Source organism: Ursus arctos, unplaced genomic scaffold, assembly GCF_023065955.2.
Source record: "Ursus arctos isolate Adak ecotype North America unplaced genomic scaffold, UrsArc2.0 scaffold_8, whole genome shotgun sequence".
Taxonomy (NCBI): domain Eukaryota; kingdom Metazoa; phylum Chordata; class Mammalia; order Carnivora; family Ursidae; genus Ursus; species Ursus arctos.
In genome coordinates, this window is record NW_026623100.1 from 7,470,083 (window position 1) to 7,488,224 (window position 18,142).

An 18,142-nucleotide genomic window follows, 5' to 3' on the forward strand; every position below is an offset into this window, starting at 1 on the left:
AAAGGTGCCACTGGATGACAATACGACTGTTTTACTCTGTGTATCACTCTTGGGGTTGGTTGTAAGAATAAGGAACTTTATCTAAAAATTTGCCCTAAAACACTCCGATACTGTCTTAGGCTCTTTAAAGTGAAGGTGGGGTGGGGGTGGGGAGCAAAACAATCCTCTGAAATAGAAAATTGAGGGAGTAAAATCATCGGAAGAGAGAGAATGAGAACCTGGCCTGTGTTCATGGCAATTTTGTGTCCCTTATTGATAGGGTAGCCATTGGAATTTTCAAACCATTTGTAAGAGATGAGAGATAAGGATACTGGGTAGGTGTCTTAGTCCATTTGGGCTGCTTTTTGCTGTACCAGAATACCACATGGTGGGTGGTTTATATACAACGGGAATGTATTGCTCACAGTTCTGGAGGCTGGGAAGTCCAAGATCAAGTCACCAGCATGGTCGTATTCTGCTGATGGCCTTCTATCTAGCACATAGTGCTTTCCACTGTGTCCTCACGTGGTAAAAGTCTCTCTGGAGTCTCTTTTATAAAAACACTAATCCTACTCATGAAGGCTCTTGCCCTTATGACCTTCGGAAGCAACTTCCAAAGACCCCACCTCTTAATACCATCCTTAGTGAGAATTCAACATATGAATTTGGAAAGTCCAGAATAGTGTGTAATATTTGGTTATTGTTTAATGTTGTCTTGAACAGAAAATAAAAGTAATTTTGCTATAGGACTGCTTCATCTCTCCTTTTAGAGTCCTGAACTATTATCACTAATATAAAAAGTACTCTGTATTACTCTGTGTGTTACTCTTGGCGTTATAGGAATAAGAAGACTTACCCCTGAGCTTTGCCTAAAAATTCCCCCTAAAATACTCCCATGCTGTCTCAGGTTCTTTAAAGTGGGGGTAGGGTGGGACAAAATAAACTGTACGGTCCCTGTCCTTAAGGATCTGTCACAATGTGAAGAACAATGGTAAATAAAAAATTATTCTGACACATTGGGATAGTGAGAAAGACTTTTATTCAAGACCATTGCAGTAAGGGAGAGAAATCAAGCTCTGCTCAGAATACAACGACAACAGGGGAGGATATAGTCAAGGAGCAAGGTGAGGGGGTCAGGGGCTGGAACGTTACTAAGGAGACACCAAAGGTAGAGGGATTCTTACTAAACCGACCTAACGGAGTTCTTCATTCGAGGTGAGTCGAGGGTTTAGATATCAAGGGTAGGAGGATGACTTAGCAGGACGCTTTGCTAAGAATGAGCTGGTAAGACCAGACATACGACTGGGGCGGGGTTCAGGGCCTAATGGAGAAGAGGTCTCAGAGAAGCCTGACTGAAGTTTGGTCAGGGAAAGAGTCTTTGTCAACACAAACATGCAAATAAGCGATTACAGGAGGATGAAAGATAGAACCAAATACAGTGATCACAGAGAAGAAAAAATAAAGAGGGAAAGGAAAGAAAGAAAGAAAGAAAGAAAGAAAGAAAGAAAGAAAGAAAGAAAGAAAGAAAGAAAGAAAGAAGAAAGGAAGGAAAGAAAAGGAAGAAAAGTTACATGAAATGTCACTTGGCCCTTTAAAAACCTCCCCACAATACCACTGTGCTTTAGGAAGCTGACAAAATCATTCTCCCTCTCTTTCCACATCTAACCAGCCAGGCAAATTCCTCTCCTCACCCCTCCCTGCCTTCACTGGCCCTTCCTGTGACCACTGCCTCCACCCCCAACCTTCCCAGAACATTTCTTTCCAGGTTTCTCCACTTTTTTCTCATAAATACATACTGGGCTTTCCACATCTTATGAAATTCTTCATTTCTGACCATTTTCCAACACACACACACACACACACACACACACACCATGTCTCCAACATCTTCAGATGCAGGAAGGAGAAATTTTAATATCTATAATTTTTTTTATTAATAAGCAATGTTTCTCCAACAGAAACATTGAGCTTGAGGAGTCTTTGGGGACCCAGTTGGAACACTGCAAAGGCAGCGGGTGACTCAGAAATGCTTCTGGGGGTCAACGGCATGGGGAGGAATGCAAGCCATGAGCGTTTGTAAGCTGCAAGGAGAGGGCAGACAGATTTTCTTGAAGAACACCAGCCGGGAGAGGGTGGGTCAAGGCCAAGGCTGAAATGAAAAAGAATAAACCCAAAAGGAAGAAAAGAAGCAGAACATGGAGACCATCCTGATACTAAGCACAGAGAAAGTCTGGAGGCAAAATGGGACGTCAGTGTCAGAAGCTATAGAGTTGGCATGAAGAGGACTGAGAAGTGTCCTCTAGGTTTGGCTCTGATAGATCAGATCAGCTTGTGCGAGGGCCGGGGGTGAGGTGATAGCAGTGCAAGAGAAAGAAGCAGCGGAAGGAACGTGAAGGGTGGGGACAAGCCGTGTAGTCTACGGGCAACACTGTGCAGGGAAGCCGGAGGCGGCGTTGAGCATTTGTTGACACGGGCAAAGCTTAGACGCCGTTCAGCAGTGAGGGGAATGAGTGCAGGTTAGCAGGTCGCGTACAAGTGAGAGTGGGAAGTAGGAAGAGGTAGAATCCCTAAAACCACGGAGAGATCAGGCTTGGACAGGAGGCTGCAGAGCCATACAGGGCGGAGGAAGATCTCTCCAGACCAGTTTACCCAGCAGGGGACCAGAGTACTGGTGCCTGACCTGTGGAGACGAGAGCACACTCAGGAGAGGAGAGGCCTCATGAGATGGCGGAACACTTTGAAGAGAGCCGGGCCCGGGGACTAGAGTCATTGAATTGTTTATTTCTGTTGGTGACAACTGGTGGCTCTTCTTACAAGGACCATGGTCAAGGAACAAGGCAGGCTCAGCAACTGTCTTTTGAGATGTGGTCTCCCCTTCACCTTTCTTTCCTTTACCTCAAAGAATAATCTCCCCATCTCCAGCCTCTAGAAGCATCTTCCTAAAAAACAAACCTGAGCATGCCGTTTCCATGCTGCAGACTTTATCAGTAGGATCGCACATGAGATAAAGGATCCATTCCAGGGGCGCCTGGATGCTTCAGTCGGTTAAGCGTCTGACTTCAGCTCAGGTCCTGATCTCAGGGTCCTGGGATCGAGCCCCATGTCAGCCTCCGAGATCAGTGGGGAGTCTGTTTGAGGATTCTGTCTCTTCCTCTTCCTCTGCCCCTCCCCCTGCTCACTCACACATGCTCTCTCACTCCTTCTCTCTCTCTCTCTCCCTCTCTCTAAAATAAATAAATAAATCTTTAAAAAAAATCCATTCCACCCACCATTTGCAAAACACCGAGGGACTTGATTCGGCTCTCTCGTGTCTTATATTGCATTTTTTCTCCAGAGAAACCTTGTCTGGCCATTGGCATAACGAAACCCATCCCTCCCTCCTCGCCACTGTACCAGCCAGCAACTTTCTTGTTACACATTTTATAGGACTTTGTCTTCGCTCACAGTACGGTCTCAAAATATGTTGTTTTAAAAACTTCTGCCCCAACTAGAATCGAAACTCCATGCCAGGAGGAGCTGGGTCTGCTCTCTCCAGGAATAGTGCCTGGCTAAGAACAGGGCCTCAGTAACTCCTTGTTCATAGTTAACCCACACACAGTAGCATTGTTATCGTGTATGCTGTGTTCTCACACTAGACTGGGAGCTCCTTAAGAGCAGGGATCTTGTTTCAGAAATCTTAGCTTCAAATCCTAGGACAAAGCTTTATGTATAAGTCACAATCAAATCTGTTGTCCCGATAAATGCAAAACTCTTCAGGAGGAATCGGAGCGAACGCATATCAATCTAGTTTTGACCATTCACTTGACTCCAATTAAGACACCTAACCCACCTCTGTACTTCAGTTTTCTTATCTGCAAAATGGATGATTTGGACTGTGTCAGTAGTTCCTCACCTTAGAGCTAGGGAATCTGAACTTCTGGGGTTGAATCTAGGAAATGTGTATTTTTTAAAATCTCCTTGGCTTGGGGACCGTGAGAACATGATTACTAAGATCATCTCAGCTCTAACATTCCGTGATTCCATGCTTGAATGTCTGAGCCTATAGCCAATTGGTTACCATACCCCGCAGCCTCCAGACCCCAGGAATTTTGATCCCAACCTTGAGTCAACAGAATCTCTCCCCATGATGCACTCACCTGCTGACCGAGGACCCCAGGCTGCCTGGAGCTGTTTCCAGACTATATAGCTCTGTCTCTGGGACATCGTTTCTCAAATTTTCTTGATGACAAGAATCACCTGGAACACTGATTAAAAATGCAGATTTCTTCCAAATCATATTAAATCAGAATCTTGAGGAGAACATTGGAATCTACATTATAAACAAGGGTCAGGGCAATCACTATGATCCAGGAAGCATTCTTGGGAAGTCCACTCAGGGACAAGAATAGAGCCTGGAGAGATGGGTCTGTGCTGAGTTATAAAAGCTGTTGTCAGCACTGTTGGCAACTGAACAACACAAGGACAAGCCTATTCTGGAAACCCCATTTGTGTGGGATAACACACTGTGTGACTTGTCAACATCTACCTTTTTAAGACTGTTTAACGTCTAGGTGATGACTCTCATTCCACCATTACCAAAATGCCTTCAGAATCATAAGGAATCACAAAAGGTACAGAGTATATGGTTTATTGAGTTAGGGCATCTTAATACAAAACAGTATGTAGAGTCTCTGCTGATGGTAGTTAAAACCATGGGCAGGTGTCACTGAACATAGTTCACTGCTCTCATTTATTTTCTGGTCACATATGGGAAGATGATTGTCTTTCTATTTTACTAATGGACAACCAAAGCTCATGTTGCTTGAAATAGTGGACCCCACTATTAATGATAATCACACATCTGGTAAGTATAAAAAGAAGAATTCATGTCCAGATTTAGAGGGTCTCAAAGACTATGATTTTTCCATCACCACATGCTACCCCCTCACAGAAGGAGACGAGAGCCCAACAAGGCAACTTCAAGTACCCGAAGGATCTCTCCAAAACATTTTCATATCTGCTCTTTGAGAGCCACAATTCTTTTGTCAGAGGTTGATGATTCCCCACCTCCATTGGCCAAAGCTACACCTTCAACTATCTTCGGTTAACACCAAACTAAAATTTTTGTTGACCAAAGTTTTTGATGGGATAAGGCAAAAGAGAAGAAAATGCTGGAGAAGGCAGTTGTCAACAGAGCTTTAGGAATGGAAATCCTACTGTTAGAGCAAACTACTTTAGGGGCACCTGGGTGACTCAGTTGGTTAAGCATCTACCTTCAGCTCAGGTCATGATCCCAGGTCCTGGGATCGAGCCCTGAGTCAGGCTTCCAGCTCAGCGGGGAGTCTGCTCTCCCTCTACCCCTCCCCCACTGCTCATGTTTTCTCTCTCTCTCAAATAAATAAATAAAATCTTTAAAAAAAAAAGCTATCTTGTAATTGCCTGCAGGATCAGCAGTGACTACACACAGAGAACACAGGTACATACATAGATTTGGTCTAGTGTAATAGCAACTGTTTAATTCAACTAATATTGTTATGATTTTCACGTGGTCCATGTTAGCTTTATACCCCATTGTCTGGGAATTACGGAAAATCCAGTGTGTAGCGCCTGCTCTCACTCACTTGATCTTATGGTCACGTCACGATGAACATTAGAATTTGGCAAACATCTAGAGTCCCTCTACTCTTAACCAATACCCACAAAATGTTCAAATCACTACATGTCGGTTTTTTGATAACTATCATGTTTTTATAAAGTGAAGACTCTATAGATAGGGAGATATAAATTTTCTCAGAGAGCACATCCGTTATAAAAAATTTCATGAGGGGTGCCTGGGTGGCTCAGTTAAGCATCTGCCTTTGGCTTAGGTCATGATCCCAGGGTCCTGGGGTGGAGCCCCACATCAGGATCCCTGCTTAGTGGGGAGTCTGCTTCTCCCTCTCCCTCTGCCTGCCACTCCTCCTGCTTGTGCTCTCTCTCTCTCTGTCAAGTAAATAAATAAAATCTTTAAAAAAAATCTTTAAAAAAAGCTTTAAAAAATTTCATGAAAAGGAATCGTGTTAGAAATCCACTTTGAAAATTATTTAAGCTCTTTTCTCAACTTATATTTTCTGGTTAGGAAATCTAGTGAAAACAATTCTTACTTTTATTTCCTGTTCTTAAGACATTAAAAAAGGGGAAGGAACTTTGAGTCCTTATTTCAGCAACTGCCAGCTTTTGCAGCTGAAGAACATGTGAGAATATCCACTTTCAGAGTTCTACTATATATCTTTTCCTAGCCAGAAAAATACCTGGGGAAGACACAACAGCCATTTAACTCACACATGTTCGGAAATATTGAGTTCTACCCGGAGAAAAAAAGAAAACATTTGTTATTTTGCAAATAACCGTTGTCTTTGCCAAATCTTTGGTCATATGGAGAAAAATCAAATTAACTACCTGTACCGATAGAAGGAAACGTCCTGAAGATGAAGCATCTAAAACTCTTCTCTGACCAACCACCTCGACTACACAAGGTTTGTGGTTAGGTTGAGTTGAAAGAATGAGTAAGTCTGTTTCCTTTACAGGAATTTCCTGTAAAGAATATTAGCACTCCATTTCTCAACTTTGGTTTTTTTTTGTTTGTTTGTTTTTTGTCTTCTTTTTTGTCTTGTAAAACTAACCTCTGAAAGTGTAACCCTTCAGATATAAGCTTAAGCCTTTCTGATGACCAACTTCAATTCTGGAGAAGGAAAAAAATCTCTCTCCCACACTGTTTATATAAAGCAATAATTTATTGACAGAGAGGGAAATAAATTTGAAGTCTAAAATCACGGAAGTTTTTTGGCACCTGTTTATTAATAAAGAAAGCTTCAAAATATAACATATAATGAAGAGCACCATTGTTCCTTTGTTTTTGCTTTTTTTTAAATTCTGATTTTTTAAAAAGATTTTTACTTATTCGTTTGAGAGAGAGAGAGACAGAGAGAGAGCCAACGAGAGAGCATGAGCAGGGGGAGTGGCAGAGGGAGAAGCAGGTTCCCCACTGAGCAGGGAGCCCCATGAGAGGCTTTTTTTTTTTTTTGCAGTTTTATTTTTTTATCTTTGTATAATAATTTTTAATTATGTTATGTTAGTCACCATACAGTATATCCTTAGTTTTTGATGTAACGTTCCATGATTCATTACTTGCGTATAACACCCAATGCTCCATGCAATACGTGCCCTCCTTACTACCCATCACCGGCCTATTCCAGTCCCCCACCCCCTCCCCTCTGAAGCCCTCAGTCTGTTTCCCAGAGTCCATAGTGTCTCACAGTTCATCCCCCCTTCGGTTTACATCCCCCCCTTCATTCCTCCCTTCCTTCTCCAACCGATAGGAACAACTGAAATTGCTTAGTAAGGACCCTGAGACCACACTAGTCCAAAAGAGTGCTGTCCAGAAAGCATACTGCTTAAGCCTTGATATCACCTTCCCTCAAGAGTCTTATATTCTGGCAAAGATAAGGCTGATTCATCTGAGCACATCGGAGCTCCACGACTATCTTTACATACAACTAGAGGAGAGAAAAAAACACCGGTGAAGACTAAGTTTACTTTGAGATGAAGACAAAGTAAGTGCTTACCTGGGGTGAGGGCAGAACGGTAGAAGAAGGAATTAGCAATTACAGCCAGAAATTGCCCCCCAAAGTTATCTGCCACTGATCATAAAAATCTGTCTGGGATTCGAAAAGATGCGACTGCTTTTTTCAGACGTATTCCAAGAGAGGTCATAGGAAGCAGCTAAAAGGATATTCCAGGCATGTGAAGCTCCAGGCTCACAGTGTCCTGTGAAAGCAGTACAGTGACAAGAAGAAAGGCAGCAGACCTGGTGGCTGGGGAGAGACATGGATAGGATGGAAGGAGAAGTTTAAACATAAGGTGTTGTTTATGATAGGTATTCAATAACTGTTGAGTTGAACTGGATTCGGGTGAATTGGGGTGTGAAAGCCGTCCTTCTGAAGTTTTGGAGATCCTAATGCAGACCTTGATAATGAATTTGATCGCTTTAATAGGATTTGGATCTATTTGCAGGAGATGGGCTATCCTAGTATAGGCATTGTGGGGATAGTCTCCCCAAATAGCTGCCATCAATTCCTCTGCCCCGTCACATGCATTCTGCTTTACATGTCCAGAAGTAGAGTATATTTTCCCTGTCCTTGAATCTGGGTTGACGTTGTGACTTGTTTTGACCAATAGAATGCAGCGGAAGTGACAATGTGCCAGCTTGGAACCCAGTCTTTAAAAGTGCTTCAGCTTCTCCTTCCTCTCTGTTGGAAGCCAGGCACAATACAAGAATTCCAAATATCTTAAAATTGTTTTCTGTAAGGAAGCCCAAGCTAGCCAGGTTGTAAAAACATAAGGAGGGAGGGAGGGAGGGAAGGAGGGAGGGAAGGAGGGAGAGGGAAAGAGAGGGAGAGAGAGAGAGGGAGAGAAGTCTGGTCAGACTCCAGTTGCTCCAACCATCTCAGCTTCAGACATGTGAGTGAAGAACATCCTGAATGTTCCAGCCCGGCAGACACCACATGGAGCAGGAAAATGGTCCAGCTGAGCCCAATCAGATTGCAGAATTGTGAGAAATAATAATAAAATGTTATGTTTAAGCAACTAAGTTTTATGGTAGTTTGTTAGACAGCAATAAGTAACTGAAACGTATATTGTCATTGGATGACTGAATTCTATTTCACATGGGGTAAATTGCCAATGTAATTAAACAAGAAAAAGCAATTAGAGGCATTGGAATTCCCTTCCAATTCCGGTGTCTCTAATTGCTTATCTCTAATTAATTGTGCCTAATTGCCCATCTCTTTTTTCAGATGATATGATTATATGTAGAGAAAAAAACAAAGAATCAATTAAATAATCACTACATGCACAAAGAATTCAATAAAGTGTAGATGATGAAAACAAAAAGTTTAGAAGATGTAAGAAAGATACCATTTTAATAGCAAAATAGCACGAACTTAACATGAAATATCTAAAATCTTTAAAAGAAAAACTATCAAATGCTCCTGAAAGAATCAAATACAGATTTAAACAAGGAGAAAGATATTCTATGTTCTTGGTTAGGTAGACACAACCTCAAAAAAAAAAAAAATCAATCCTCCCTATGTTAACTTAAAAATTTTAATGTGAACGCAATAAAATGCCATCAGGTTTTTCTTTGGAGTTAAGCATGCTAATTATAAAGTTCATTAGGAAGAAAAAAACAAGTGAGAAATTACAGAAAATCAGTGAAAAATAGGAGTTTTGGTATGCATGCAGCAAGGGACGTAGTCACTACAAGATATTAAAAATCTCTATAATTTAAACAGTTTGGTATTATCACATGAATAGAAAGTTGACCAACAGAAAAGACTAGATGGTCTAGGAATAGATCTTATGGGATATGAAAATTTAATGGAAGTTGTATCAGTGGGTGAAAGATGATATTTTTTAAAAGTAGTGTTGTGCTAGCTAGACCGCCATGTTGAAAACATTGCTATGGATCCATTCCTTGCACTGGACACCAGAATAAATTTCAAATGAATTGAAAATCTAAATTTTAAAAAGTGAATATATACAGATATTGGAATATGGGTAAATTCCTCTATAACCAGGAAATGGGTAAATATCAATAGCAAAGTAGAAATACAAGTGATAGATTGGGAACACAAAATATTTGCAACTTCATTGCAGTGTCTTAATAGCTTATATGTAAAGATCTTTCAAAAACTGAGATGAAAAAGATCATTTTCTTTACAGAGAAATTGGCAAAAGCTAAGGTACGTACTCCTTTACATTGCTAATGGGAGTTCAAAAGGACAATCCCTATGAAAAGGCAATATTAAGACGAAGTACATATGCATTGCCCTCTGATGCAGAGATCCTACTTCTAGGAATCTATTCGCAAAATATTCTAGCAAAAATGTGAGAAGATGTACACATAAGACTATTCTTAACATGTTCATCGTTAGTTATTAAGCACACACATCAATTTGTATATCTTTTTTTAAAGATAGACATTTATTTATTCAATTTCTTTTTTTATAATAATTTTTTGTTATGTTATGTTAGTCACCATACAGTACATCCCTAGTTTTTGATGTAACGTTCCATGATTCATTGTTTGCATATAACACCCAGTGCACCATGTAATATGTGCCCTCCTTAATACCCATCCCTGGCCTATCCCAATCCCCCACCCCTCCCCTCTGAAGCCCTCAGTTTGTTTCCCAGAGTCCACAGTCTCTCATGGTTCATTCCCCCTTCTGTTTACCCCCCCTTCATTCTTCCCTTCCTTCTACCAATCTTCCTATTTCTTATGTTCCATAAATGAGTGAAACCATATGATAATTGTCTTTCTCTGCTTGACTTATTTCACTTAGCATAATCTCCTCCAGTCCCACCCATGCTGCTGCAAATGTTGTGTAATCGTTCTTTCTGATGGCTGAGTAATATTCCATTGTATAAATGGACCACATCTTCTTAATCCAGTCATCTGTTGAAGGGCATCTCTGTTCCTTCCACGATTTAGCTATTGTGGACACTGCTGCTATGAACATTGGGTGCATATTACCCTTCTCTTCACTACATCTGTATCTCTGAGATAAATACCCAGGAGTGCAATTGCTGGATCATAGGGTAGCTCAATTTTTAACTTTTTAAGGGACCTCCACACTGTTTTCCAGAGTGGCTGTACCAATTTGCATTCCCACCAACAATGTAGGAGGGATCCGCTTTCTCCACATCCTCTCCAACATTTGTTGTTTCCTGCCTTGTCAATTTTTGCCATTCTAACTGACGTAAGGTGGTATCTCAATGTGGTTTTGATTTGAATTTCCCTGATGGCTAATGATTTTGAACATTTTTCATGTGTCTGTTAGCCATTTGTATGTCTTCATTGGAAAAGTGTCTGTTCATATCAATTTGTATATCTTGATGTATAAATGAGTATAACACAAATCACATTCCCTGGGTGTGTATGAGCAACCATAAAATAGGTAAAGATAGTAAAGAGATAAAATCTTGCTGTCACAAGCCTCACACTGAGATGTTGATCTCTGAGCCCCCAGCCCGGACTGCGGTTATTACTGGTGTAGCATTCAGGAAAGATCGTGTGCCCCGCCCACAGCACACACACAAGGTTTCCTGTTAGATCTGTGGCTTGCTCACTCTTTGAAGAGCCCTCCATTACTCCTGAGCCCACCTCTCAGAGTAGCTTCTGCTCAGAAAGATGGCTTCCCCCAAACGCTGTGTCTCCTCCCTTAGGGGCACTTCAGGTATTTCCTCGTAGAATTTAAGGCTATGATTCAACTTGGCCTTGGGCACTGGTTTGCCAGTGTCCTTGCTTTAGACAAGATAGCTTCAGGGAAGCTCCTCTTCTCTGCGCCTCGCTGAGCATTCTGGCCAACCATTGGCATCAACATAACATGAGCTCCTAGTACCCATCAGAGGTCTAACTCCCTGTATCATGGCGGGTGCCACAGCGGACATGCTCTGGTCAAGTATACATTTTCATCCTGTGCAGGACTTGAGGGCTATTTCCCCCCTCTATCCTTACCCTTAAGCCTAGAAGAAAGGCTGAAGATCCTTTATACTCTTTCATTCTCCTCTGAGCTCGTCCTAAGTAGCCGTGCTTCCTCTCTGTAGACTCTGCCCTAGACCCCCGTAGTGTATGGTGACCCCACCCAGGAAAGTGCCTGAACTCTCCAAAAACTTGTCTCAAGACTCACTGTCCGACAGGTAACCCCAAAGAGAAGAGACGTCGTGCCTCTCTGGCCCAGCTGTCACGCCTGCTAGTTATGTGACCTGGGCCAAATCCCCAGACTTAACACATTTCAGGTTCCTGGGTTTGGACTATGTGGCAAATAAGCTCTCTCTTTGTTTTAAGAGATCATAACTTTTTTTTTATAAATCTTTCCGGTACACAATAGACATACATGGAATAATTATACATCTTAGAGAGCTGGCTGGTTACGGATTCTCTGAAATGGCCCCCACAGTTTAAAGACACTTGAATCCACAGAAGAGAACGCTGTTATTCTATCAATAATAGTTATTTATTGGTCCTAGTTGGAACTGTTTGCACTTAAGCTTCAAAATATACACATGAATTAACTGGCATGTGAGGAGCTAACACTCCTGCTGTGTGTTGAGTGGCTTCGTGGATTTGTAGAAGGGAATTCTGTTGCTCTGGATGGAGGGTACAACAAAGAAGGTAGGCACAAAGTCATGTGACATTAGAAAAAGCTGAAGAAGATAGATGGAGGAGTCCATTTTGAGTGACCATTGCTTATTAAAACAAGTGGGAATCTATGTTGAGAATGAGGAAGTGGAATCCTCAAGTAAGTGAAAAAGGCATCAAGAGGCATTCCAAAATTAAGAGCACTAGACCAATGGCTTATTAATGTCTTTTAAAGCATATGTTTAATATATGTATTTAACACACTTAATACAAAATACACTTAATGTATTTTATAGCACACACAATAAAAGAGAAAAGTAAAGTCAGTCTGTGTTAGAGACTCTGATGAGAGCAATAAAGTTTCTCTAGACCGTATGTTTTCACACATAAAACATTAAGTTGGTAATTAAATTCTAATACTTTTTTAGCCACCCAAGTAGCACACAAAATTTTAAGCTCTACAAAAGCATATCACTTTCTCACACCGAAAATCTAATAAAATCTCAATTTTTTGATTTTCAGCAATATCTACTACAGCTGTTGTAAACAGTCTCTGCTTTAAACCTTTCTGGAACATTCACATTGCACCCATATATTCTAACCAGGCTTCCAGGTTTACCCAACTCTTTCCTTTCTGTGTAAGGCAGATATTTGTCACTTGCTCAGTGATTTCCATGGACAGCCATGACTGCCAAGGTCGGCGAGAAGACCCAAAGTGCTGGGCTCACCTTGTCAAAGTTTCACGCATCTAATGGAGAAATATCTTTCGCCCCTGATATGCTTCTCTCTATATACAAATGTCCTCAAGTCAAAACTACCTTCCTTCCAGATCTCTTTCTCTTTCCTGCTCTCAGCCTTCCATTTTAGTTCACTGCTAAATAACTCATCTAACAATTAATAATGAACAGTTAATAGTAATAATTCAGAATAATAGTAGTAACAGCCACACATATATTCTTAAGACTGTGCCAAGAACAGTTCTAAGTACTCTAGTTGTACTTACTCATTTAGTTCCCCTGTGAGGTAGGTACAATTACTATAAATTCTAACTTTACAGATGAGGAAATGGAGGCGCAGAGTGGTTCAAAGTTTCCAGGGGTCACAAGCCCAGGGTTCGAGCTCAAGTGTCTTGACCGCATGGCTTGTGCTCCACCACCGCGCCATGCTGCCTCCAGCTTAAAGGCATTTTAAATATGTCATTTTTTACAAATGAAGCAAGTAACTATCGTTATTTTGCTGTGCCTAATGGATAATAGTGACTAATGGGTAACAAGGATGATATGATCTGGCACCCATCCTGTCTATAAACATTCTTGTTAAAGCAACAAAACTTTTGGACCATTTTAAAAGAACCCAGAGAATTCAAATGTGTGCCTCATATGAAAGATAAAACAGTTGGAGGAAGTTCCCTCCAAACAGGCCCGATTAAGCAAGCCCTGTGCAGTGCTTTAGGGGGCTTCCAATAACTAGGCCTGCAGCTGTGGCCGGGACACATTAAATGTGTCCTGAGGCCGAGGCCCTGTCACACCTCGGTCCCCTATGCACACCAGCTCTCTGCCCCGTCCCAGGCACTGTCCATGGTGCTTAGAGGCAGGCCGCACTGTGGGAGAGCGAAGGCACCATTCCCGCTCTTACATCACCTACTGGATCATAGAAAATGCCGCTTCACGAACTTAAAATCCTTTAATTCAATCATTAGCATGAAAAACGTAAAGATGTGCCCTTTTTATAAGGCCTAAGGTATTGTGCCCAGCTTCACAGTGGCTGAACATGGATTGAGAATGAGCCCCTGTAGCCGGTTGTGGAGGAGGGAGAAACAGGAGATCCATCGCTTTGGAATCCCAGGTTCCTCTGGGAGCACATGACCACAGCTCAATGTTCAGTCTTATCTCTGGCAACCTAATGACGACTGTCATCTTTAAACCGTAAGTAGGATTTTCAGAGAGGTAAATAGTTTTAGTAAGTTCTCTTTGTAAAAAACAGGCTTGTCCACTTCGGGTCCAGAGGGTCAGAGTTCTTGCCTACGTTCAGCTTTCCTAAAGATCAGGACCGTGAAAGAACAGGCAAGACCTCAGATTCAGCCCCGCATGGCTTGACCATTTTTGCAGGCATCAGATAAAGAAGATTTTTCCAGAACCTTGAGTTATACGATGGAGGTTTATCAGCATTCCACTTCAGAACTCTGTGAGATTTCAAAAGCTGTAGTGATTGGGGAAAGAATGTGAAGTCACTGACAGGTGTAAATTCAATTAAGATGATTTTAATTTTCCTTTCTACCAGTGCTTCATGGAGTCCACTTTCAAGTTCATACCTGACTTCATTAGACATGTAGCTTTTACTTAGAACAATGATCAGTCTTCGACTTTTTTCTATCAGTGAGTGGATTTCATCAACAATAGCTGAAAATGCAAGATGTGGCATAGTCATTAAAGAGAACTAAAAGGGCAGACAGGAAACGAAATTCATTTTGCACGGTCCAATTTTGTATTAGTTAACTCTACTTCACTAGTAAGTTTTTCAAGACAAACCACTATTCTCAACTTTATACACCTGTTAAAAACAATCATCTAGGTAACAGCAATAATGAACACTTGGCGCTTACTCTGCGCCAAACCCTCTTCTAGATGTTTTATGTATATCAACTCATTAAAGCATCACAAGGACCCTATGAAGAAAGTATCGTTATCACCACCGTTTTACAGATGAGGAAGCCGAAGTAAGGGTGGTTAAGTAACTCGCCCAGAGTCACACGGCCAGTAAATGGCAGAATCAGAATCAGGACCTAGGCAGTCTGCTTCTGGAGTCCCGTGATGCTATCTTGCCTCTCCGCAGGCAGGGAGGACCACACTGAAATTCGAATTTAAAGATTATATATATATATATATATATATATATATCCCACCATGATTCCAGACCGGAAGTTGTCAAACTTTCTGTAAAGGGCCAGAGAGTGACTATGTCAGACGTTGTGTTACCCATCTCTGCTATTTAGCTCAAAGGCAGCCACAGACAACACACAAACAAACAGTGCGTTGCTGTGTTTCTACAAGGCTGATAGCCTGGATTTGACCCATGGGTGATTGACTGTCAACTTCTGTCAACTACCCCTTCTCCAATAGAGGTTTTGATCCCAACTATTTACAATTAAATATACAGTCTTTATTTTCATTTGAGAACAAAGAAGAAATCTATTTTATTTATTTATTTATTTATTTATTTATTTATTTATTTATTAAAAAGTAGTATATTATCTCCTTCTAACTGGTAGTATTTTCCCTTTCTCATTTGTAATCTAGGAGGGAAAAAAAAACCACAGCTATTCCTTATTTACTGCTATGTCTTCCATGCCCAGCTCAGAATTCGGCCCGAGGCTGGCACTCAGTATGCTGGCTGAGTGAATGATGGTGGCGGTAGAAACACGTATATTGTATCTTTGGTAATGCATCAGCACCCAAAGTATTCTGATACCAGATTTCAAATATTTGCTCTGGAAGACTTCAGAGAAAATATGCACGTGTTACTAAATTTCTTGGCTTCGAACTGGAATTTGCTTCAATATATCTTTTTTTGTTTGTTTGTTTGTTTTAAAGATTTTATTTATTTATTTGACAGAGATAGAGACAGCCAGCGAGAGAGGGAACACAAGCAGGGGGAGTGGGAGAGGAAGAAGCAGGCCCACAGCGGAGGAGCCTGATGTGGGGCTCGATCCCATAACGCCGGGATCACGCCCTGAGCCGAAGGCAGACGCCCAACCGCTGTGCCACCCAGGCGCCCCACTTCAATATATCTTTTATGGTCATTTGTATTCAGATACTGAATTGCGTAACTAAAATCCAACATGTATCACCAGTCTCCCTTAATTTATCCTTTTCCGACTCTCCTGTCCTCTACTGTAATTTTCATACCAGTGTCAACCCACTAAAGAACAAGTATTTTCTGGTAAGAATGAATCATGTTCATAGTCCAGAGGATCACGCATTAAATTAGGAACAGGTCCTGTTGTACAAAATATTACCAAGAGGGGTATTCCTACTGTGGGGCGTTTCTAGATAAATGCCTCAGGACAATGCCAATTCTGGGTCTGGTTCTGAAAGTGGAATGTCCTTTCCCCAAAGGTTCGGAGAACTAGGAAGCACGACGAAGAGCCCGGACCCCAGAGAGGCCACTCTAAGAAGCAGTCTAGTTGGCTTGTTTTCTCACTATCGAGTATACTGATTTAGCTGATTATTTCTGGTTTAAAGGGTCATGTTCATTCGTTTGTTTTTAAGCGAAACAGGATTACCTTTTGTAAGGCTGCACTATTCGGCTTTTAAAAAGAAAATCTTTCCCCTAGTTTTCTATCTGGTATTCCCTTTCTTACCTCCTCCAGGGACTACATCCCTTTCAAATATGCATAATTTATACCCAAAGTGTTTCTCCAACACCCTGGGCAAAATCTCCACAGCAAAGGTGTGCTCTTCTCCATTCTCGGGTCCACATTCTTTTAGGTAAGACACGAAAGCATCGTATGTTTTCCCATCTAGGAAATAAGGTTTACTCTTTTAATTACAGTGCAAATAAAAGTTTAAGTACAAATTTGGGTGAAAGTCGTGACAAATGGGAGCAGAACCATTGTAAAGGAAAACATTAAATAAAACACCCTCCTGTCTAGACTCCTCGAATCATACCCATTAAATATGTGCAGTCCCTTGTATATCGTTAGGACTCAATGAAGCCCTTCAAAAAAAGAATACAGAAAGTATTTCTGCTAGAAAACCAATTTAAAAATAGAACAAGAATGTTTAAACAGGTAACTTGTGAGGTCCATCAAATATTTTTTGGTTCTATGATTCTTTTTAGGCATTATTCTTTATCTCTGATTTTTTAAGTTGTCAAAGACAAGAAATAAATTCACCTATTATTAAAGACAAAAAAATAGCCTCCACAAACCTAAACGCTAATCAAGCACCCAATTAGCAAATTGTTTTTTAAGCACGTACATTAAGACTCTCACTGTTTGACTCCATAGAGGGATGGGGAGAACCACAAGCATGAAGATCCAGGAACTAAAGGAATCTAAAGGCAATAAAAGGTCAAGGAGCCCAGCTATCTCCTTGTTGCCGGAGTGGAAAGCAAATCTCACCTTGACTTTCTCGTATCAGCTACTTCTACCAACATCTTAATATGCCTACGCTCAAAATGACCCACTGGAAAGCGAAGACAGAAACAAAGCTGAGTTTACACTGGTGAGAGGGAAGAAACAATAGAGGTGATTTAAACACCATGCTATCACAATATTTAAAAATATTATATGCTCCTCGATGCCAATATAAAAACTTCCGGTCTGTTGAAAGGTTTTCATTGATAATAACATCTGCTCCTATTTAATTCCTGATAATGAAGCAGTGTTTAGGAGGCTAACGGGACAAAGTCAAGTCGAAAGAGTTACCTAAATAACAAAGACCATTGTACTAACTGGGTAACTACAAAACTATATCACCTCTCTTCTACCTTCACCCAACCTATCTGAGAAGACAAAGCAGCCAAATGCAACAACTTGAAAACGTTTATAAATAGCACATTTACAGAAGCGAGACTGTTACAAAACAGCAAAACAAACAGAATCAACGTGATCAGAAACCAAAGAGTGATCTCTAGGGAACACGCTTGCTGAAAAAAGGAAATTTTGAGTTAGGTCCTAAATGATACAATTGATGCTAACTGGGATTGGTAGAGGTAGAAGGGGAAGTGGGGGGGGGGATGGTCTATCCCTATCCCGTGATAACTGGTTAGATGGTACAGGGGTTGGATTTATCCTTGTGTGTACTATTGGGATTATGAATTTGCTACTGAGCTGAAAGCGAAATATTATTGGATCCTTTATTAAAATCTAATAGGACAAAACCATTCTAGGTCCATGTTCTTTGTGGTGCCATATCACGTATGCTCAACAATTCAGCCCCTAATCTTCAGCGGCACCCAGGCTCACAAAACAACACTTTCTGTTTCTGGCAAAGCTCC

General features: G+C 41.1%; 1 protein-coding gene across 2 annotated transcripts in view; it reads right to left on the reverse strand.

Annotated features, from left to right (window-relative positions):
- Positions 1–12,365: 12,365 nt before the first annotated feature.
- IL18R1 (interleukin 18 receptor 1) overlaps positions 12,366–18,142 on the reverse strand; it is a 36,543-nt gene continuing 30,766 nt past the window's right edge. For both annotated transcript variants that reach the window (XM_026488493.3, XM_057309292.1), the window contains 2 exons: positions 16,503–16,661; positions 12,366–14,541 (listed from right to left, as the gene is read on the reverse strand). In XM_026488493.3, coding sequence (XP_026344278.1) covers positions 14,186–14,541; positions 16,503–16,661 — 515 coding nt within the window. In that variant the 3' untranslated portion in view covers positions 12,366–14,185. The remainder of the gene's footprint in view (positions 14,542–16,502; positions 16,662–18,142) is intronic.